Source organism: Staurois parvus, unplaced genomic scaffold (assembly GCF_062004578.1).
Source record: "Staurois parvus isolate SC_StPar_1 unplaced genomic scaffold, SC_StPar_1.0 ptg000217l, whole genome shotgun sequence".
NCBI classification, from domain to species: Eukaryota; Metazoa; Chordata; class Amphibia; order Anura; family Ranidae; genus Staurois; species Staurois parvus.
Genome location: NW_028318013.1, coordinates 1,160,251 through 1,185,027, shown reverse-complemented (window position 1 = coordinate 1,185,027; position 24,777 = coordinate 1,160,251). Strand labels below are relative to the sequence as shown.

The following is a 24,777-nucleotide window of genomic DNA, read 5'->3' as shown; positions in this document are numbered from 1 at the left end:
CACATGGGGGAGAATTTGCTAAAACTGGCACACTCAGGATCTAGTGCAGCTGTGCATGGTAGCCAGTCGGCTTCTAACTTCAGCTTGTTCAATTAAGTTTTGGCAATAAAACCTGTTAGCTGATTGGTTTTTATGCAGAGCTGTAACAGATTTAGCACTCTCCAATTTTAGTAAATAACCCCTACTATATGTACTGATTCCAAAAATAAATAACCTATGCCAGTCAACAAAAAAATGTTTTTCAACTCCAAAAACTCCATTCACATCTAAGCATTCCGTGAATGTGCAAAAGCACATTTTTTTCATGGAACACGTGAAAAATGCACATTGTGCTTGTAGTGCTGTTTTTTGTTAATGGGACCTCAAAGATGATCACAGGATGCACAAAGCTCAGCGCCCCACAAAATGTTATTTGGTTCATTTACTGCATGTAGGGAAACCCAAATGTGGCAGCTTCCTCCTGGTTGTTACAGAGCCAGTATCTGCTGTAACAACCAGTGACTCACCTTATGAACACATTCAGCTATCAGCTGGGTAGGTTTCCCCTAAAATTCATACCAGGCCCTTTAGGTCTGATATGGATTTTAACCACTTCAAAACCTGGCCAATTCTGACATTTCTCACACACGTACAAAAAACAGCATTTTGTTTCTAGAAAATGACTTAGAACCCTCAAATGTTATATATTTTTAATCCAAGGCCCTGGAGAATAAAATGGTAGTTGTTGCAATTTTTTATGTCACATGATGTTTGCGCAGTTTAATAAATGCAATTTTTTGGGGAAAAAAATACACAATGAATTTTAGTGCACTAAACACAATATAATACCCATTTTTTTGTTAAATATAAAAGATGATGTTTACATCCAGTAAATAGTTACTGAACGGATCACAGTTTTAAATTGCCTGTGCCCATGGAACGGCAACAAACTACGGTACATTAAATTATCTATAGGCAATGCATTAATAGCATTTACAGGTTAATAGTTTAGAGTTTAGGTAGAGCTAGAACTATTGCTCTCACTCTGACATTCATAGCAATGCCTCACATGTGTGGTGCAATCACTGTTTACATGTGCATGCAAGACCTAATTGCGCATTCGCATTTGCGTGTGAACATGGGGGGATAGGGGTGCTTTTAATTATTTTTTTTTTTTTTTTTTGCACTGTCGCATGGGATGAAGAACAAATAAGATCTGTAGCTTTTTGCCCCCAACAGGATTAATATTGCAGAGACCTATCACTCAGTAAATCTAGGCTTCCGGTGGACTTCAGCTCCAAAACAGAATACAGACAGAGACCATAGCACTTTCCGTAAAATCAAAACAGTTCCTTTTATTAAAACAGTGAAAACATTTTGTTGTGCATTCCTATTCACTTAGTTTACAGCTTAGTAAATGCTGCTGTTGTACCCTTGTGGAGTGGGGTGGAAACTAATTAATTACTCCTGGGAAATTTCACTGGTGGGAGCTCAAGGGGGTTGATTTACTAAAACTGGAGAGTTCAAATTCTAGTGCAGCTGAGCATGGTAGCTAATTGGCTTCTAACTTCAGATTGTTCAGTTAGGCTTTGACAAAAAAACTGGAAGTTGATTGGTTTTATGCAGAAGATGCACCAGATTTTTTTTCAGTTTACTGCTATCTACTGAAAGTCCAGATATACGTTTTTAGTGGAGATGGTATTTAAAGGAAGCATAGTACTGTGTTTTACAGGATATTTCTGTCTCAGGCTTTTATTTCAACACAAAAAGGTCTATTAATGCTTAAGAATAATCTGATTCAACAATTGACCTCAATTAGTCTATTAGCCTGTGTCTTTATTATCCAGCTGTCTTCTATGGCTAGCTTAGCAGTTGAGCTGGTAAAATGGATTTCTTTGAGCTTGTAGCCTTTGCATTTTTTTCTTGTTGGCATTTTAGACCACTTTAGTTGTAGATATTTTCTTAGCAGTGATAAGTTGTGCTAGACCCTGGCAAGTTGTGGTGTTTAATATATTTGAGACTTGCTCTATATTCAGCATCCACTTATTTTCCTGCATGATGCAATAAAAAATCCTATAGTTTTACAATTGTGTTGCTTGGCAATCAGGGGGTACAATATACTGATTTGATTTCAACTATCTTCTATGTTAATTGTATTTCTTGAGATCATTCATGCATACATGGATGGGTTTCCTTTATATTGGAGCATCCAGGAATAACCCAGTCTTGCTTCCATCATCATTGAACAAATAAAGCAGAATATGGCACAAAACAGGACACCAGTAAACCCAAAGTTCCCAGGGCAATGATATAAAATAAATAGACCATAAAATTCAATTCTGATAAATCAAGAAAGTCCATCAAAAACTTTGCTGCATGGGAGGCTGCTCCACAAGGAGACAGGGAGCTTTCTGTAATAAAAGCACAAGGGGACACCACCTAAGTGCAGCATTCATGTACTTTATTAATAAAAGACAGTTGGCAACTTACATGGTCACAAGTTGTCAATTGTCTTTTATTAATCACTGGAGCTCCACAAGGTTTTACCCCCTTCATTACCAGGGCACTTTTACTATTCAGCACTGTTCTGCTTTAAGGCTACGTTTACACTAGCCTTGTGTGCAGGCGGCAGAGAGGTGTTTGGGAAGCGTTTTTACCGCTTCCCAAACGCCTCTGCCAATTCTGCACATTACAGCACATGGTGCTGTTCTAACAGGAGCGTTTGCGTCGCGTCGCGTTGCGTCGCGGCAAAACGGACGCCTCTGGTCGAGTCAGGAGGCTTTGAAGCCTCCTATTCTCGTCTATGGTGCCGCTGCGGTTGCGGGGCGTTTGCGGAGCGGTAACACCACTCAAATGCATTATAGGCGTTTGTGGGGCGTTATTAACGCTCGGCAAACGCCTAGCAACTGCCGCTAAACCGCGCATGCGGCGTTTGCGGAGCGTTTGCCGAGCGTTAAAAATGCTCCGCAAACACCGGACCAACGCTTGCCAAACGCTATAGGGGCGTTTGGCAAGCGTTGGCAAAACAGCCTAGTGTGAACGAGCCCTAACTGGCATTTGCTCAGCCATGAAACACTGTACCCAAATTAAATTTTTATCATGCTATATAAATGAAAAAATACCATTTAAAAAAAATAAAATTGTTTTAAAATTTTACAAATAATTTTCTTTCATAAATTTAGGCCAAAATGTATTTTACTACATTTCTTTGGTAAAAATAACCCATATCGGTGTATATTATTTAGTCTGTGTGAAAGTTATAAAGTCTACAGACTATGGTATATGTGTGTGTATGTGTGTGTGTGTGTATGTGTGTATATATATATATATATATATCAGACGCACAAGGGTGTCCTTAATTTTTAATGGTACCTCCATGCATTAGCAAACACAGTGCATTTTGTAGAGCAATGTGCAGTGTGTGTTTGAAGGAACCAAATTGCATGGTACCACAGTACCATACAGTCTGGTGTGGTGCATATTTTAAAAGTAGTGCATGTACTACTTTTTCTGCATTCCAGTGCTTTTTGCAGCCCATTCAAATGAATAGACTGCAAAATCACACTGCATGTTCCCCTCTCTGCTAATCTCTGCACCCCAATCCCACTCTGCTCACCTTTGGACCCCAATACCCCTGCTAATCTCTGCCTCCCCAAACCCTTTTGCTCACCTCTACACCGCAACCCCCCTCTCTGATCTCTTCTTTACCCCAAACTCACCTCCACACTCCAAACCCCCCCTCTGCTCACCTATGAACCCCAAACCCCCTCTTTTCTCAGCTCTTCACCCTAAACCCCCCTCTGCTCACATCTGTACCCCAAATCCCTCTGTTTGCTCACATCTGTACTCCAAACCCCCTCTCTACACACTTCCACACCCCATCTCTGCTCACGTCTGTACCCTAAAGCCCCTCTTTGATCACCTTGGTACACCAAAGCCCCCTCTCTGATCACCTCTGTACCCCTTATTCTCTGCTAACCTCTGCAAGCCAACTCCCACCCTCCCTTTTGATCTCTGCACCATGCTTTCCTCCCACCAGAGCCTCAGGACAGGACCGTTCTTCTATTACAATCCACACGGCTGTGGGCGGTGCTTGGCGGTATTGTCTTCTGGGGGGAGGTGGAGAGCACAGGATTCAGAAAGCCTCCTTCCCCTGCCACTGCTCTTCACTGCACTGTACCAACAGAGCTCATGCTGTGCTGATGTTCAGCAGAGCGGGAGTTCGGTCGGATCTGACAGCCTTTTTCAACCAGGATTCCGTGGCACCCCTGTTGAGAAAGGATGGTTTATATAGTATATTCATGGGTGACTATACGTGGTTGTCTGGAACTCAAATTGTTAAGATACAGTATTTTGGATTGCATACACCGGTTTTCATGTGTTGTACTTCATAGCTTTCATAATTTATTACATTTTGTTATTTTTGTAAGCAGCCAATTATATTTACAATTTTTTCTGTACAAGTCTTGAAGGATACAATTAAGGTAGTTGTTATTAAAACCTCACTTCTCTGTCCCTCTGTTCCACCCAAAAACTTGTACATCTCACCCTCAGTGCTTTCATCTCCCTACTACTGCTCTCATCACCTCCTGCTGATACTTCACTTTCCTACTGACCCTAACACCAGGACTGGAAGGCATACGCGCTCGTATACATCCCGCTCACATGCCACCTTCCTCACCCTTCTTCTCCTCCTAACCTCTGGGGATATCTCCCCGAACCCTGCTCCTCCACTACTTCCCCCACACACAAGACATCCTCTTTCTTCCGGGATTTACCGCAATCCCCTCAATCTAATATCTGTCCCCTTGCTCCCCAAAATTACCCTCCTATTTTCATGTGCACTCTGGAACGCCTGCTCGGTCTGCAATAAGCTCACCTCTATCCATGACCTCTTTGTCTCCTGCTCCCTTAACCTTCTAGCACTCACCGAAACCTGGCTCCAAGCAGCAGATTCTGTCTCCCCCGCAGCACTCTCCTATGGAGGCCTCATCTTGACCCACTCACCCAGACCCAGTGGTCGGAAAGGAGGCGGGGTTGGTTTACTTCTGTCACCACTGAGCACCTTTCAAGTCCTCCCTAACCCTCCCTCTCTGTCCTTCTCTTCTTTCAAGACCCACTGCATCCGGCTGTTCTCTCCGATCTCTCTGAGGATTGCAGTGATCAATGGGCCTCCTGGACCCATGTCCCGCTTTCTCGATGACTTCGCCACCTGGCTACCCTACTTTCTTTCCTCTGAGCTACCCAATATCATCCTCGGAGACTTCAACATCCCTATTAATGTCGATAACCCGGCTACATCCCAACTCTTCCACATAACCTCTTCTTTTGAACTAGCACAGTGTATACCAGCAATGGGCAAACTACGGCCCGGCGGACCTTTTAATCCGGCCCGCGGAGCTAGGCTCCTCTCACAGTCTACCCTGAAGACCGGTGTAGCATGAAAATCTGTCTCCTATGAGGATCTGTCCCCCTCGACGTATCTGCGCATGTGCCGGAGATCGCCGATCGGCTGCTAATGCCTGAAACTGGCACATGCGCAGATACGTTGAGGGGGACAGATCCTCATAGGAGACAGATTTTCATGCTACACCGGAACGGCGCGGGAACACGGCGAGAGGAACGCGCGGAGCAAAGGTAAGTGAATTGACACAGGGGGGACTTGGGGACTTAATATGGGGGATGAATTAATATGGGGGATGAATTAATATGGGGGATGAATTACTATAGGGGGGATGAATTACTATAGGGGGGGTGAATTACTATAGGGGGGGTGAATTACTATAGGGGGGATGAATTACTATAGGGGGGATGAATTACTATGGGGGGTGAATTACTATGGGGGATGAATTACTATGGGGGGTGAATTACTATGGGGGATGAATTACTATGGGGGATGAATTACTATATGGGGGATGAATTACTATATGGGGGATTAATTACTATGGATGACCCATACACATCATTCATCTACTCTTGGTCCGGCCCCCGGGTCCAGTATATGAACCCATTGCGGCCCTCAAGTCAAAAAGTTTGCCCACCCCTGGTGTATACAGTCCTCCACTCACTCTGATGGGAATACATTAGACCTTGTCTTCTCTCAGCATTGTACTCCCTATAACCTCACAAACACCCCCTTTCCCCTCTCTGATCACAATCTCATCACCTTCACAGTCTCCTCATCCTCTAGCACCTATCCCACCAAACAGCAAACAATTACCAGCAGAAATCTACGAAACTTGAACGCGGCTCCCTTCCACTCTGCAACTGAATCCCCTGTCCTGTCCTGCCCTGGCCACTGCTGTCTACAACAACTCGCTTTCATCCGCTCTAGACTTGCTTGCTCCCCTAACAACACGAAGCATCAGGCCCTGACCGCTACAACCTTGGCAGACTGACCACACCTGAAATCTCAAACGACACAGTCGTGCGCTGGAGCGATTATGCCGTAAAACCAAATCCCACCAAGCGTTCACCCGTTATAACTTTAGATTGTACACTCCTTGAGGGTTAGGGACTGATGTGAATGTACAATATATGTTTGTAAAGCACTGCGTAAATTGATGGCGCTATATAAGTACCTGAAATAAATAAATAAATCTGCCTTCTTAACATACACTTCCTCCCTTAACACTGCTAAACAAGCCTACTTTGTCACTCTCATTAATACCTTCTCTTCCAGTCCTCGTCAGCTCTTCTCTACTTTTAACTCTCTAATTTCTCCGCCTCCACCGCCACCTAGCGCCTCACTCACTGCCCACGAGATTGCAAACCACTTCAAAAACAAGATTGACGCAATTCATAGGGACATCGCCACTACACAGACACCCACCCCACTTGGCATTCCTCATACCAAACCTCCCTCAACACTTTCCGTTTTTGACCTCGCTACCACTGAAGAGATCACTAAGGTCTTCTCAGAAGTTTGCCTCACCACCTGCCCCCTGGACCCTGTCCACTCACAACTCCTTCGGTCACCGTCCTCTTCCATCCTATGCTCCCTCACTCACATCTTCAATCTTTCCCTCTCTACAGGTGCCTTCCCCTCCCCCTAAAGCACGCGCATATCACTCCCATACTTAAAAAACCCTCCCTGGACCCCACCAACATGAACAACCTAAGACCCATCTCCCTGCTGCCATTTACCTCTAAACTCCTAGAATGCTTAGTCTACAATTGTCTGAGCTCCCACCTCACCGACAACAACCTTCTCGACCCTATACAGTCTGGCTTTCGCCCTCTACACTCCACTGAAACTGCCCTACTAAAACTCTCTAATGATCTACTAACTGCTAAAACCAACGGCCACTATTCAATACTCCTAATACTTGACCTCTCTGCGGCTTTTGATACGGTTGACCATCCCCACCTCCTCAAAAAACTACACTCTCTTGGCCTCAGAGACTCCGCTCTCTCCTGGTTCTCCTCCTATCTATCGCAGCGCTCCTTCAGTGTTACCTATAATGCTTCCACCTCCTCTTCACTCCCTCTCTCTGTAGGGGTCCCTCAAGGTCACTTGATAAACTCCCACGGCTTCAATTACCATCTCTATGCTGATGACACGCAAATCTATCTGTCTACCCCTCACCTCACCCCTTCAGTCTCCACTCGCATTGCTAGCCTACTAAGTGACATATCGGCATGGATGTCACTCCACTCCCTTAAACTCAACCTTTCCAAAACTGTGCTCTTAGTATTCCCCCCAGCCCGTGCCACCTCCACTGACTTCACCATAAATATCGATAACACAATCATCAGTCCCTCCCCTCATGCCAGGGTACTAGGTGTAATCCTAGACTCCCATCTGTCCTTCCAGCCTCAGATCCAATCGCTGACAAAATCATGTAGACTTCACCTCCGCAACATCTCCAAGATACGACTGTTCCTAACCCCAGAAACCACTAAGCAACTTATTCACTCCCTTGTCATATCACGCCTCGACTATTATAACTCCCTCCTCATTGGCCTACCTCTTCGCAGGCTGTCCCCACTCCAGTCTATCATGAACGCTGCTGCCAGACTCATCCACCTTACTAACCGTTCTGTATCTGCCACCCCTCTCTGCCAATCCCTCCACTGGCTCCCAGTTGCCCAACGGATAAAATTCAAAACACTAACAATGACATATAAAGCCGTCCACAACACTGCCCCAATTTACATAACCGATCTTGTCTCTAAATATCACCCAAACCGTACTCTCCGCTCCTCGCAAGACCTCCTTCTCTCTAGCTCCCTTATCCCCTCCTCCCATGCTCGTCTCCAAGACTTCTCCAGGGCGTCACCCATCCTCTGGAACTCCCTACCCCAATCTATCAGACTATTGCCTACTCTACTTACTTTTAGGCGATCACTGAAAATCTATCTCTTCAGGGAAGCCTATCCCGCCCTCTGCTAATACTGGAATCCTCTACTCTTCCAACCACTCCATCCCCCACAATTATTACCTATTGTACCATTCACCCCTCCCTCCTAGATTGTAAGCTCCAAGGAGCAGGGCCCTCAAATCCCTCTTGTATTGAACTGTATTGTTACTGTATTGTCTCCCACTATAATGTAAAGCGCTGAACAAACCGTTGGCGCTATATAAATCCCATATAATAATATTAATTGCTGACTTTTTTTGGGAAGTGCAGCCTTTAGGACAGCCATTCTTATCCATTCTTCACTACTTGGTGTCTCACTAACCTGGAAGAGGCATGTGCCTATGAGATGTCTGATATACAGTATGTAAATGTTTGTTCCAGGGTAGTGATACTCCAAGTAGAGAAGAATGGTCCTGGATGGCAGCCCCAGTTATAGCAAATTCAATGGCAAGTCAGCAGTGGTAGCATATTTTATTTTTGTCCTGACAGGTTTCAGCAATTGAAGTAAAATTATTTGAGCGGTGGTTATAATGAGTGAGGCTATGTGGAAATGAAATTAAACACAATAATAGGAGATGAGAGTGCTTTAATCACATGCAGTTATTAAGTGAAATCTCTGCACAACTATTTTTACACTATAAATGTTTGCGTGTGAAAAGGGGAAAGTTTTCACTGTTATCAAGCCAAATACATTAATTGCAAATGGGAGAAAACTGCCATGGGGACAGGTAGGGCCCTCACCAAAAAAGCTTTGTGATAAGAGATCTACCAATCTGCTGTTGTGTTTCGGCTGCCCATAGAGAATGCAGGAGGTGAGAGGTACACCTATCATTGTATGACAAGCACTGTAATATGAAAGACCAGTATTGAATAATAAGAAGCATTCTGTTGCTGTCAATAAAGCTAAAGGGGGTACATACAGTTGTTGAAGTGACCTGGTGGCCTTAAAAACAGTACAAAACAGCACTGAAGTGCAGGCACCTCGTGGTTCATTCAGGTACTTATTTTATCCTTCAAATCAATCTCTGTAAAGCCTCCAGGCCCCAGACTTCTAAATGGGTCCTTGACTTCTACCAAGATTAATCCTGAAAATCCTAAACTTCTGACACAGCTTCTGCCGTGTCCCGGCGGCATTCAACTCTAAAATGCCAGATTTTTTTTTTTTTTTTAAGTTCTATTTGATGGGTTCCAAAAAGTAAAAAATGTTGTATGTGCATTAGTACACTTTATCCGCTGTTAGTTTTTTGTTGAATCCTTTTAGTTCAATGTTACTAAATTTTTTTTTTTTACTGCCTTATTCGTTTTTGTGTTGTATTAGCGTTTTTCTAGCTTTTAATCTTTGGGCATTAACTTTTGTCTTTGTTATGGTAACTACAAGCTATTTGTCTAAAACAGCTTTGTATCCTTTTTTAGAGCATGTTTTTTCTTAAATAAACTTTCTCTGTTCACAACATCTGGCACCAAAGCCTGTTTATACAATGTAGCCTTAGCTTAGTCTTGCCAATTTTAAGACGTACTAGAGCAGATTCCCAGCTTCATCTGGCATGCTTTCTTGAGCAGCATTGTGTTATTTATTTAAATATCTGTAATCAAGCTCAATCCCATTAAAACAGATTGAGATGGATACATATTTTATATAATTATGGTAAAAAGAGCCATTTAGTATTTATGTTTAGGCTCACAGTTCTGTATATTTTGCTAGGTATATACTTACATGGATCAAGCATTTATAGTTTTAATGCATTTTCCACTTTGAAATTTGTCACCAAGGGTAGCCATTGCACTCTGTGGAGGGTAAATGCCAGGGTGCTTACCCACAAAATATTCCATACATATCCAACACCATTATAGAGGCACTCATGGGTCTTGGGCCCTGTTCACATCTGGCAGTTTTGGATCTCAGGAAGAATAGCTGCGATTCTGCCTACAATCTCAAAACACACTGCAGCAGTGGCAAAACGCACCACTCATGTTTAGGTGCCATTCATTTTTGAATGGCACCTAAACGAGGTGCGGTTCTGCCATGATTGCTGTGCAATAAATCATGCTGCAATCACACTAAACTGCATCACGTGAAGCTTGTCGCCCAAAAGAAGCTCCTGCTCCTTTTTGGGCAGCAAACTTTGCGCAATGCAGTTTGCAGCTTTTGCAGCACGATATATCGTGCGACAATCACAGCAGCACCACACCGTGTTTAGGTGCCATTAAAAATAAATTGCACCTTAACGTGTGTGGTGCATTTTTGTCACTTTTGTATTGTATTTTGAGATCACAGCAGAATCTCAGCCTGTGAACGGGGCCTTACAGAAGAGATAGATAAAACTGTTGCTTTGATCCGTCTCTGCTGCAAGACCCATGAGTGCCACTATACCTGTTTTGGGTTTATTTATATACTTTGTATACAGTATACAATAACAGAGGCACTTCAAAAAATAGCTTTACAGTCTTTAGAGCCAAGCACTATGGGATTGTTAGATTCCACAGAAGTTATAGGTATAATATGCTGGATCGAGATAATGAGCATGATAGGGCTTACCTATAGAGTATATGTATGTGTATACAAAAACAATTTAAACCTCCTGTTCTCATGCTCTCTTGTCACCTCCTTCCATGCCCGCCTCCAGGACTTCTCTAGAGCGTCTCCAATCCTCTGAAACACCTTACCCCAATTTGTTCATCTATCTCCTACCCTCTCTCTTTGGGGCAATCCTGAAATCTTCTCCCTTTATATCTTCAAAGAAGCATGGCCTTCCTCCCTTAAAATAAGTCCCGGGAAGAAGTTAATAAAAGACTTTAAAAAAAACATATTTCAGTTAGTTAATCGAAAAGTATTTTACTAATATTTGTAAAAAAATGAACATACAACTGGATCACATAATGTTTTTTTATTTGTTTGTATTTTTTCGCTTACCATTTTTCTTCTAGTCCCACTGTGTGGAAGAATATATTAAGCAAATTTGACTGAACCAAGTGTTTACACTAGCTAAATATATAAACCTTTTTTCTAACAAGTACATACATTTATCCCCGGTTCACACCAACGCGACTTGTGGCTTCAAAGTTGTATGACAAATCGTATCCTATGTCTTTCAGTGGCCCTGTTCTAAATAACCTGTGTTATTGAAGTTGCACTGAGTGGCAGCAAGTCGCAGTGAAGTCGCACAGCATAGTCAGACGTCAAAGTTGCACAACTTTGGGGTCGCATTGGTGTGAACCAGGGCTAATGGCATTATTATTTGTTTTTTTACTTGCCGAAAGTTCTGCTTTAACTGTACTCTCTCATACTGCTATTGTAGAAGTCATAAAATGGAAAACTATTATGTGAGATCATATAAAAACTACAAAGTCACTATATTAAATCAAATAAGAATCAGCCATCCAAAATGAGTTTAGCATTTAAAATGAACATTCTCCCATTTGTTACAACATGGGTTTGCATATACAATATAGAGGTATTTCAAGTTTCCAGACATTTAAAAGATGTTTGTGTTTACTTGTCAGGCCGTGTGTTGATCTGTGCCAGTGACGATAGGACATGTGCTCAGCTGAGAGAGTACATTACCGTGGGGGCAGAGGCACTTTTAATGAGGCTGTACAACAAGACCTTTGGGAAGGATGAAAAGGCAGCAGAAGTATGGCTGAAAAACAGAAAAGCAGTCAAGAAAAAGGAATTGGTTACAGGTGGGAAGAACATGCAGAGTAAGAAAGTAAAAGATTGCACAAGCATGCAGAAGAGAAACTGCAAGAAAACAGAATTAACTTTAACACAAATGATAGGAAAAGTGGAAGATGATGGTATGACAAAAGAGCAAGAAGAAGGCATATTCAAAGATGAAAGCATTAGCATGGAAAGTAGCTTGGAAGAGCCGAAATATGAAGATCTCCAGTTGAATTTACCTTCAGACTCTTATTATGGCATCTTAAAGGAACCCCTGACTGTCATCCATCCTTTACAAGGCTGTACTGACCCCTATGCGCTTATGAGGTTATTGCATGAAATAGAGCCAAGATATGTCGTCCTGTATGATGCAGAGCTCAGCTTTGTTCGTCAGCTTGAAATTTACAGAGCTAGCAAGCAGAAAACATTAAGGTACGTCAGATCCCTGCATGCATATTATAAATATAAATACAGGATTACAAGACTATTTTGTCAGAAAAAAAGATCGGGTACTCTTGCCCTCCTTACCCAGGCTGCCTTTCTTGCATCCCTCAAACCGCTCCACTGCTTCTTCCTGCACTTAACCTGCAAAATATATCTGATGCAAGGTCCACTTTACTGAAATGTCAGGTTCAATGTGAGCAGTGCATCGTTACTGCATGTAATTGTGGTGTGTACTGTATATATTGTACTGTGTTATTGGGATAAAATAAGCCTCATCGTTGGTGTCAGTGGAATAGGATAAGATCCACTTATGTCAAGAAGCTGCCGCTGTACAATCGCCCCCCCCAGCTTCCCCATCAGGTTGCAAGTTAAAATAAGCCCCATGCCTGCTGCTTTTGGGATAAAATAAGCCTTATCATTGGTGTCAGTGGAATAGGATAAGACCCACTTAAGTCATGAAGCTGCTGCTGCGCCATAGACCCAACCCAGCATCCCCAGCAGGTTGCAGATTTAAATAAGCCCCATGCCCGCTGTTATTGGGCTAATATAAGCCATATCATTGCTGTCAGTGGAATAGGATAAGACCAGGGGCGGACTGACCATTTGGAAATTTGGGCACAGCCCGGGGGCCCAGGGTCAGTAGGGGGCCCCATGAGATGCCCCTGGTACCTTTTTCATAGGCTTTTTTGAGTTTGGGCAAGGACACAGGGGCCCCATGATCCCCTTTTGCCCGGGGGCCCCATGAGTTGTCAGTCTGCCCCTGGATAAGACTCACTTATGTCATAAAGCTGGCGCTGTACCATAGACCCCCCTCCCCCCCAGCTTCCCCAGCAGGCTGCAGGTTAAAATAAGCCCCATGCCTGCTGTTCTTGAGATAAGATAAGCATCATGATTGGTGTCATTGGAACAAAATAAAACCCACTTATATCATGAAGCTGCCTCTGTACCATAGACTCAGCCCCACAGCTTCCCAGGCAGGTTGCAAGGGTGGGGAATGTGAAGCTGTGACCCTATGGTAGCTTTACAGGGCAGGGGGAAATGTAGCAATATGAAAGTGCCACAGGACTACAGCAACCTGCAGCTTTTTGAAGGCACAGGACCTCAGAAAGCTCCATTCTTGCTTTACAGTCACAGACAGACTCGCTGCAGAACAGTACACTTTCCCCCTATATACGTGCATGCAAGAAAAAGGGGAAATGGTGGAGGAGGAGCAAAGTGGCAGATACAAAGTGTCAGATTCAAAGGCCACTGCAGGAGCATGGAGAATTTAATGCAGATAAGTAGCAATGTTTCCAGTGTGCAAAACTGTATGACTTTTCCACAGAATCCAGGGCACTTGCCAAGTATGCCTTCCTAGCAACCAGCGAATACTTCTGGGCTCAGCCCTGTGACCGCTTCTCTTTTGCCACCTACTGGCAGAACATTGTATGCACACTAGTGCTAGGGAGTTGCTAAGCAATTGATGGGTGGATAGGGAGGAATCCTCCCCACTGCGTTATTGTATTTTGGGACTCCTCTGCTGTCAGAATACACTGATCAGCGCGGCATCTGATTGGCTGCAGAGCTGTTCGAAAGAACATTTTTCAACAAGCCCATTCGTGAGAAGTCACTCATTGGAATGGGAATGACCATAGATTGATCAAAATTCGGCCAGTCACTGCTGAACTGGCCGAACTTCAGTCCATCTATGGCCAGCTTAATTGTGTACTTGCTGTGCAAAATGTGATGACTTTCCTGTAGCAAATGTCATATTATTAAATATTGTCCTTTCTTAGGATAATTTCTTGATTTTTTTTCTTCCCAATTCACAAATAATCTTGAACACTTTAGGGTTTATTTCCTCATCTATGGGGGTTCTACAGAAGAACAGAGGTATCTCACGTCCCTCAGGAAGGAAAAAGAAGCATTTGAGCAACTTATCAGGTAAAACATACTTCTCTACAAATCGTATAAAATAATCAAGATACGAGAAATCATAACTTTGTTTGCTTGAGAGACACAAAATCCATTTGGTATTGCTTACCCACTGAGCCAGGTTAGATTTACACAGGTTATGAATTTATTTGGACATTACTTGACAAATCAGGCTCTCATGATTGGGTATAAAGATAAGGAGCTGATGCATTTTTGACATTTATTAACAGCATGCTTGTTTAGGATATGTGGCTCAAAACATTGAAGACAAACAGAGAGGTAAACCATATATTTAGTAATGGTGGCCCCCCATATGCTGCTCATGAGAGGTGTATGTTAATGGGACAGTCCACCATTACCTATATTTCTTCTTTTGGTAGATGTTGGTAAAATATCTGCATCTTGATTTTTGAGTCTGCACACCTGCTATACCTTTTATGAGGGGTTAACCCTGTTGCATTTTTTTATATTAATTCTATACTATGGAGACTGCAACTGATGAGCTGGATCATGCAGTTGTGTGTGGGAACACGTAAAACCGTAACAGGTTTGGAATTATGACAGGAAGATCTCACTAATGGAGTATGCAAGACGTTTAAAAATCGGGCTGACCCAGGCCTCCAGATTCCAACTAAATGTAAAATGGTAATTTTAGGTATACTGATAATAAAACGGAGAAAAAAACACTTCATCGGTCCTATAATTTGTTAGCCAAGTTCATTTTTTTTTTCATTTTAAGACGCTTGTTATTGAGCTTTTCATGAGGAAAGTACAGAACATAACAAGAGGCCCTAACAACAGTAGAGGGAAAGGTAGACACAGACATTAAAATACATTAGGACATGGAGTAGCCATACAAGTAGCATAGGGTTGAAATTGTAACATGTACAGCATTCCTGGCATAGAGGGGATCTTATTGGGGTACAGTTATTTTTTGAAGAAGAGAGACAAAGGTACACTAAATCAGGTTACAATGAGACCAGTTACAAAAGAGAGCTAGCAATACTGTGAGTAGGTCCACAATTACTAAATATTATAAAAAAGAGCCCAGTAGCCTCTTTCATTTGTTAAAGTGGAACTCCACTCTCTCAATCAACATTAACTATTCTGAATCCTTATGCTGGTAGCATTAGTAAATAGATAGGAAAGTATATCATATTTACTTGTTTTATACTGTTTTTTTTTTTGTACATTTCTTTAGTTGATTCCTAATTTCCATGCCTAGGCAAATGATGTCATACACCTCAGGAGTCTTCAGGAGGGAAAGTGTGATTTTGTCAGCTAAGCACACATTGCTGCCTGTATGCCTGAGCTAAGGGCAGATGGATTCCAGGAAGTAATTTCTACATGAATCATCTGCCCTTACTCAAGATAGCCACAGTCAGAAATGCTAGTGGGTGTTTTTCAAAGTGATTTCTCAACAACCTAAAGCATAGAGACATGGATGGATTGGTGCATTTGCTTTGAATATTAAAAATTAGCTAAATAGCAATTTTTTTTGTGGTTCTCCGATAGATTGTAGTTCCGCTGTAACTTGTAGATGCTGGTTATACACTGATCAAAATTTGGCTGGTCTAGAGGAAGAGGGAATTCTTTGATCCACCCTCGTGTTCTGGATAAAGGAATCATCTTTTTTTTGGGGGGGGGGGGGGGGTTAGCTGATATATCTAAATAGAGGTTGATGGAGGATTATGGGCCTTCCAATTAAGTAGTGCACTTTTTATAATTAGGATTTTTTTTTTAGTGGAATTCTTGTCTGGAATGATTACCTAAGGATGGAGATCAAACAAAATCACCAATATTCAGCAAGGGAATGTAAAAGAGAGGTCCAGCATACTGGATGCAATAAACACCCAGGTTAAGGAAAGGCCAATATGGCATTATTTCTTACTTTGTGTAAGCACAACAATGAGGGGTGGAAATTACTCCACGGATCATTTATAATCCACTATTTATCCTGCCTAACCTGTGAAAAAAAAAAAAAAAAAAAAGATGTGTATACTTTCCTGTTCTTTTTTTATTCTGGTCCAGTCACATGACCCGCAGCTTCAGCTCCCCTGTGTCAGTGTGCAGGTGAGCAGTGGCTGCAGGGGAGAGGAGAGAGCACCGACAACGGCTGGGACATGGGAGCTTATGAGTCACATCACAGCTCTGAGAATTCCAAGCCATTGTTGAGCTCTACCTTCTGCAGCCGCCGCTCACTGATACACGTTGATACCAACATGACCAGAGTGGAGTGGACTAAGGATGGAAAAGTATACACATCTTTTTAACACAGGTTAGGCAGGATAGGTAACAGGAGAGGGGAAGAGAAATCTTTAAGCATAGTTAGAGTCAGCCTGGAGTTCTACTTTAATGAATCCGTGTATTGTTTGTGCATATCTATCTAGCTGTTCTAAGAATAAAAATAACCTAAAACTAGATATACAGCGTAGACCTTGGTACATACACTTGATTCAGATATTAACTTCTCTATTATGTTTGCTTGCAGAGAAAAGGCCAGCATGGTTATCCCAGAGGAAAGGGAAGGACGAGATGACACAAACCTGGATCTGCAGAGAGATGCGACTCCAGCCTCAGCTGCTACTGACACACGCAAAGCTGGTCAGTACAGTGCATTTTTAAAAATATTTTTTCAGTCATTAAAGCGGAACTAAACCCTCCTCTCCTTTTCAGCCAAGGAAGCTGCCATCTTAGCTTCTGTTTTATCCGCAACTGCCATTGTGCTGCACGTGATCAGATATGGCACCAGCCATTTGATGGTTTGACTGAGAGCACAAGCAAATGTAACAGTTAGCATCCCGGCATGCTGGGAATGTAACTGTCTTTTTGAAACCATTAAATTGATGGGTTTACTTCCACTTTAAATTTTTTTTTTTTTTTTTAACTTTGTTTATTGAAGTCAAACAGCTGTACATACAGTCAGGTCCATAAATATTGGGACATCAACACAATTCCAACATTTTTGGCTCTATACACCACCACAATGGATTTGAAATGAAAGAAACAAGACGTGCTTTAACTGCAGACTGTCAGCTTTAATTTGAGGGTATTTACATCCAAATCAGGTGAACGGTGTAGGAATTACAACAGTTTGCATATGTGCCCCCCACTTGTTAAGGGACCAAAAGTAATGGGACAATTGGCTTCTCAGCTGTTTCATGGCCAGGTGTGTGTTATTCCTTCCTTATCCAAATTACAATGAGCAGATAAAAGGTCCAGAGTTAATTTCAAGTGTGCTATTTGCATTTGGAATCTGTTGCTGTCAACTCTCAAGATGAGATCCAAAGAGCCGTCGCTATCAGTGAAGCAAGCCATCATTAGGCTGAAAAAACAAAACAAACCCATCAGAGAGATAGCAAAAACATGAGGCGTGGCCAAAACAACTGTTTGGAACATTCTTAAAAAGAAGGACCTCACCGGTGAGCTCAGCAACACCAAAAAACCTGGAAGACCACGGAAAACAACTGTGGTGGATGACCGAAGGATTCTTTCCCTGGTGAAGAAAACACCCTTCACAACAGTTGGCCAGATCAAGAACACTCTCCAGGAGGTAGGTGTATGTGTGTCAAAGTCAACAATCAAGAGAAGACTTCACCAGAGTGAATACAGAAGGTTCACCACAAGATGTAAACCATTGGTGAGCCTCAAAAACAGGAAGGCCAGATTAGAGTTTGCCAAACGACATCTAAAAAAGCCTTCACAGTTCTGGAACAACATCCTATGGACAGATGAGACCAAGATCAACTTGTGCCAGAGTGATGGGAAGAGAAGAGTATGGAGAAGGAAAGGAACTGCTCATGATCCTAAGCATACCACCTCATCAGTGAAGCATGGTGGTGGTAGTGTCATGGCGTGGGCATGTATGGCTGCCAATGGAACTGGTTCTCTTGTATTTATTGATGATGTGACTGCTGACAAAAGCAGCAGGATGAATTCTGAAGTGTTTCGGGCAATATTATCTGCTCATATTCAGCCAAATGCTTCACAACTCATTGGACGCCGCTTCACAGTGCAGATGGACAATAACCCAAAGCATGCTGCAAAAGCAACCAAAGAGTTTTTTTAAGGGAAAGAAGTGGAATGTTATGCAATGGCCAAGTCAATCACCTGACCTGAATCTGATTGAGCATGCATTTCACTTGCTGAAGACAAAACTGAAGGGAAAATGCCCCAAGAACAAGCAGGAACTGAAGACAGTTGCAGTAGAGGCCTGGCAGAGCATCACCAGGGATGAAACCCAGCGTCTGGTGATATCTATGCGTTCCAGACTTCAGGCTGTAATTGACTGCAAAGGATTTGCAACCAAGTATTAAAAAGTGAAAGTTTGATTTATGATTTTTATTCTGTCCCATTACTTTGGTCCCTTAACAAGTGGGAGGCACATATGCAAACTGTTGTAATTCCTACACCGTTCACCTGATTTGGATGTAAATACCCTCAAATTAAAGCTGACAGTCTGCAGTTAAAGCACATCTTGTTCATTTCATTTCAAATCCATTGTGGTGGTGTATAGAGCCAAAAATGTTAGAATTGTGCCGATGTCCCAATATTTATGGACCTGACTGTAAGTATAAAAGTGCATTTATGTTAACAATTACAGTAATTGCATAAAAGCATAGGAATACAAATGTACAAACTGGACCAGTGACAGTCTGAGTAATCCATACTGAGTGGGATAGTTGTAAATATAAAATTGGTCACCCTGAACTTAATGTGAGAGTAGAATTACACCATAGGTCCCAAAAGTTATGGAATTTTAGGGGACAGTTCCTATTGCCATACACAACTTTTTCATAATTAACAATTTTAATGTGCATAGCTGCCAAACACTAATCATTAGGAATGGTACACTATATTTACCCCTAACATTGGGGCATGAGTTGTGTTTATCTATCACTATATTCCTGGGAATTGGGTTTTTATAGGCGTGGATGTAAATACTCCTGACATTTAAAGAACATTGCATACAATTGTTGACATTCTGAAGTTTATTTACCAGGACATGGGCACATTTTTTCTGTATCTGCCAAAAGGTATATAGTAACATTATATGGAACTGCTCTCTGGAAAATGACTTCTACGTATTATTTGATGTGGTGGACCTCACTAAGCAACAAATTAATTTAAGACATTGGCTGATTTACATACATTTCCCACAAATTCTACTCTAACCATGGCCTTTTTATGGCTCTTTTTTTTAGGAGGTCAGCAGAAAACCTTGCAGAAAACCATCATTGTTGACATGCGGGAATTTCGGAGCGAACTGCCATCTCTGATCCATAGACGCGGCATTGATATAGAACCTGTCACATTAGAAGTGGGGGATTACATTCTCACCCCAGATATATGTGTAGAGAGAAAAAGTGTGAGTGATCTGATTGGATCTCTCAATAATGGACGTCTCTATACACAGTGTGTTTCTATGTGTCGTTACTACAAGCGGCCTATTCTCTTAATTGAATTTGACCCTAACAAGCCGTTTTCTCTCACATCAAGAAGTTCAATCCACCAGGAGATTTCTGTGAATGACATCACATCAAAACTCACCCTCCTCACTCTCCACTTTCCAAGACTGCGCATCCTTTGGTGTCCTTCACCATACGCCACCGCAGAACTCTTTGAAGAGTTGAAGCAGAACCGAGAACAGCCTGATGCTGCAACAGCAATGGGTATAACTGCCGACTCTGAAACTATCCCAGAATCTGAGAAGTACAATCCAGGCCCTCAGGACTTCCTACTGAAAATGCCAGGGGTCAATGCCAAGAACTGTAGAGCCATAATGAATCATGTAAAGAACATAGCTGAACTGACAACACTGTCTTTAGAGAAACTAACTGAAATCCTTGGCAACTCAAACAGTGCAAAACAGCTTCATGACTTCATTCACGCATCCTACACAGAAGCCATTTCTCACGGGAAAGCTAAACGTTAATCAAATAGCTTATCATTTATATATTTAAGAAATATTTGAATTTTACATTATTGTGTGAAATTTCTATTTTTTTGAAGAAATGATTTTTTTCAGGCCTACGTGCAAAAAGAACTCAAAACAAAGTAAATCTTATCCAGCCATTGTAATCAGCACTTGATACATGTAACAGCTTTTCTATTTCTGTTCTGTCTGTGTGCCCCATCTTATATTTTAATCCTAAAGTTAGCCATAGATGGGTCACTTTATTTAATCAGCCAGTGAACTGAATGTAAAAACAAAACTAATGGATTCTTCCATCCACACAAGTGAAGTGGATGAAGGATTCTTCCCGCTGAGACATGGTATTATGACAGTGGGACTCTCGGCTATCGGAATACACTGATCAGTGTTTGCAGTCGACTTATGCCAAACAGGGACTGCCACTCACGGATCAAAATTTGATCAATTTCCATCTATCTATGACTAGCTTAAAGGGGGATGCTTCTGTGCCGTAAAGTAGGCATTGTCTTTATCCACATAGGGCATGAGGTAAATGGTGCAATTCTGAGTTATCTAATTTTGTTCTCTTTCTTGTCTTTTATATTATCACGTATAATTAATTTAAAGTGAAACTTAACCCAGAAAGGGAAAGTTCCATTCTTACTCTTCCTACTCTCCTCCTCTGCTACATTTGGAATACATTTTTTAGGGGTTGGGGAAGCAGATACCTGGTTATGACAGGTACCCACTGCCACTTCCGGGGTGGATCGCCATGGCAGATCCACTGGAAGTTCTCCTCCCGCTTTCTTGCCCGTAACCTTCTGGGATGCATCACAGGTCCCAGAAGGCTGCAGGACCATTCAGAAAACACAGCATGTCAGAAAGTTGACTGTGAAGCTGCAAAGAGTCAGCTGGCTGCCACAGTTACCATGTCGGGGACCCAAAGACCAGTAATGAACCGGCCCGGGTAAGGACGGAAGCTGCTCTTTAAGCAAGTCTGAATGGAAATTAAAGCTATAGGGGTTGATGTTAGTATAAGAAAGAACATTGTTACTGCAACATATTTAAAATGGTTAGATGTTCTGTAGCAGACATGTGTACCATTCAGGTGCCTTTACTTGTCAAATCCACTGCAGAATTGCTTTCAGAATTGTCACGAGTCTGTCAACATAAAAAGACTGTGTTGTCTTGATGTAGGAAAGTGCTATCATATTCAGGAGGTTCCTAGATGTTCCTTGATGCAGCTTTGGTATGTACTGTCAGCTTATTGTGCTTTTTCTGGCAACTGGCATACATTTGATCTGAGACAACTGGCATACATTTAAACCCTGAAAAATGATAGAGCTGATTATGCATTCTTGGTTCTAACAGCCTAAAACATTTTATATGTTCTGACTGCAGGACTGGAAAAAAATTGCACCTGAAGGCCGTATGTCAGTTTTTGGTTTTGCAACCCCATTATGTGTGGTGTTTGTCAGTATGAGCTCTGAATCTAGAAGTTGAGGGTCAGGTTATTAAATTGGAGAAAAGAGCACTGCTCATAGCCATCATTCAGATTCCAATTGTTACATTTCTTCTGTTGGTTAGAAAATGTAATAAAAGATCATTTTGCAGGTTAAGGCCATCATAGCTGCCTTTCTTCTTCCATTGTCAGCCCCATTGTACTGCTGATTGGCTGTGTGCCACAGTACGGAAAATGTGATATTCCTTTCCTACAAAAAATAACTCTTGGCATAATTCGTTTCCATGTCATTAGTTTAATGGCGTTCAACACTTGTCTATATTCATTGGTATAATCACAAAATAAAACAAACATCCATGAATTGTCCAGGGTACAGAATGGAGATAACCCCTAACCATTATATACCTTCAGAAACGGAGGGGAATAAAACATTGAACGCTTATCTATGGTAGTTTATATTTAAATAATACCATTATAAGAGGTTTTGGTGAATATGTTACATAAACATGACATGTACTGGTTATATTTTTGTAATTATTTCTTGAATGGACTTGCACTTAAAACTAGGTACGATCTGCACTATACATACACTTTGCTGATGCACTTTTTGAAGTTGATTGTTTTTGTTCTCTGAGATTGGTGATGCTTGTAAGCCAAAAGTGGGTGCTCTTTCTTTATTTTTATGGATAAATAATTTGCAAATTACATATTTTTAAGAAGTACAGAACATTAACTATTTTCTGTCTGCAATTTAATGTAAAATACACAAACTTAAAGTATATGTGAACCCTCACCCTGGGAAAACGAACCCATTCAGTTTAAAATTGAAATGAAAGGCAAAAAATGTGTGTATAGATATAAAAGGTATTTATAATTTTTTATAAGTGATCAGATAACCTCTGTTCTCAGCTGCATAAGGAGCGGGGGGGAGGATAAACAGCAGAATGCTGGTCTTCCCAGTGAATGGCTGTGCAGGGAGGGGCGAGCACGTCAGCACAAGCCTCATCATTTTATTAACTCCCAATTCAACCAGAAACCTGACCATGCTGTGCTTACATGCCTAGTCTGGTCCATGTTTAATAGGAAAGCAGAGAGACTGGCAGAAACACCAGGGATTTCACACAGCAATACAAAGAGAACAGATATTTTTCATACCAGTACATGGTACAGCAGGCACATATCAGGCATATGAAATGTTGGGTTTACATATTCTAAGTCCAGCTTTCCCATCACTTCAAATAGTTTCGGCCAAGTTGGCCTTTAAGTGATGCAGCTCCTGTCAGTGTTGTCATCTGCTACATACAGTATGCACCGCTGTAATCCAGCAGCAATATGGGAAACGTCCCATCAAACAAAATCAAGTCAGGCTTCTCAGACATTCAGAAGGAGGAAGCCTTGTATTTTTATCAATGAATACAAGGCTTCCTCTGATTGGCTGAGATGAAGGGGTGAGCCTTTAGTGTTGCAAGCTCCACCTCCGCCGATCAGAGGAAGCCTTGTACTTGTTGATAAAACTTCACTTTGTATAGCAATAGTTTGTATGGGCCAGCTTGGCCCAAAAAAATTATTTACAGTGATAGGAAAGCAGTTCTTGGGCTTTAAAGCGCATCTAAACCCATGAATAAAAATGTTTTATATACAGTAGATAGCAGTTCATCAGTAGGTAAATGTGATGACTGGATTTGATTTCTGTTCTTTTCCTTTATTTTCTCTTCGTGATCGTTCAAATACACATCCTGTTCTACAATTACATCAATGGTGAATCACCCTAGAACAGGTGGGGATAGGGGGGTTAAGTTACTTGGTTTATGACAATAGATATATCTACACACACGCACACGCACACGCACACGCACACGCACACACTTGTTTTTTACTTTATCAAACAGAGGTAGCAAAATGCCTTCAGCTGAATATTTAATAATTATTTTTTTTGGGGGGTGGAGGGGCAGCTTACATATGTCCTAAGCACTATACAAAATTACAATTAAACTATGTTGCCTTTTTATATACATTGGATCTGAAGTTTAATAATCAGTTATAGTCAAAGGTAAGAATTGTTGCCTTTTTTACATCCAGGATTATATATAAATCTAGGAAGCAGATTGGTTGCTATTGAAAATTATTTACATTTCCTATTAGCAAAATTTTCATACCTCAATCAGCTGACTACAAAGGTAGAAATAAATTGGCCAAGTACTTTTTAATACAGGTTTTGGATTTGAAGGTGATCGCTAAAATTGTTAGTGGGTATAGCAAGGATTGTGTGTACTGTTGACTAAATAGACATTTTAGCTAACATCTTTGCCTTGTATGAGGTGATATTCATATTGAAGGTGTTTTTGTTTGTTTTTTGTTTTAGTTTTTCAGTGAAAGGTCTACTGAAAAAGGCAGTTGGGGCAGCCACTGCTACCTTGACATTGTTTGTTTCATAGACCTATTTGTGTAGGCTCTTACTATACTAGAATGCATATCTCCATCCTGATCAGCTGGACAGTTGTTGACTGGCTGAACTGTAGGGTGCAAGGAAATGGTCATATGATTTGTTTTAAGGCATGTACTGGCACAAATACTATTTATGAAGTTTCCTAACTTATTAAATATTGGTGAAGTATAATTATTCTGAAATCAAATTTCTGACTTGTTTTCTATAAACATTTAGGTACTTTGATGTGTTATGGTGACTTGATAATAAAATAAGCAATTTTGTGTTTGTCAGGGTTTTTTTTTTTTCTGTTTTCTTTTGTTTTTTAAATTCTGTGATTATTGTGATAGACAATACTCTAGATTAAGCATCACTAAATGGCAGACTGCAGTCTGCCATTTAGGTGCCATTCTACCCAGAGCCATCATCACCGCCGCTGTTATTCTCATTCTCACAGAGCCAACATTGGGAAGCTGGACAGCTGAATAGAGGGTGAGGGCTGCTTGAGTTAACAAGCAGATGATTGGTTGTTAGAATGCAAGGCAGTCCTAGCAAGCAATCACCAGCTTGTGGCTCCCACCCTCTGTCTAAACCTGCTGTGCCTCCCACCCTCCTCCC

General features: G+C 41.6%; 1 protein-coding gene across 1 annotated transcript in view; it reads left to right on the top strand.

Annotated features, from left to right (window-relative positions):
- Positions 1–24,447, top strand: part of ERCC4 (ERCC excision repair 4, endonuclease catalytic subunit) — an 86,892-nt gene extending 62,445 nt beyond the window's left edge. Inside the window, exons 9-12 of the mRNA XM_089679050.1 lie at positions 11,844–12,432; positions 14,275–14,367; positions 16,850–16,962; positions 19,563–24,447. Coding sequence (XP_089535176.1) covers positions 11,844–12,432; positions 14,275–14,367; positions 16,850–16,962; positions 19,563–20,293 — 1,526 coding nt within the window. The 3' untranslated portion in view covers positions 20,294–24,447. The remainder of the gene's footprint in view (positions 1–11,843; positions 12,433–14,274; positions 14,368–16,849; positions 16,963–19,562) is intronic.
- Positions 24,448–24,777: the final 330 nt, after the last annotated feature.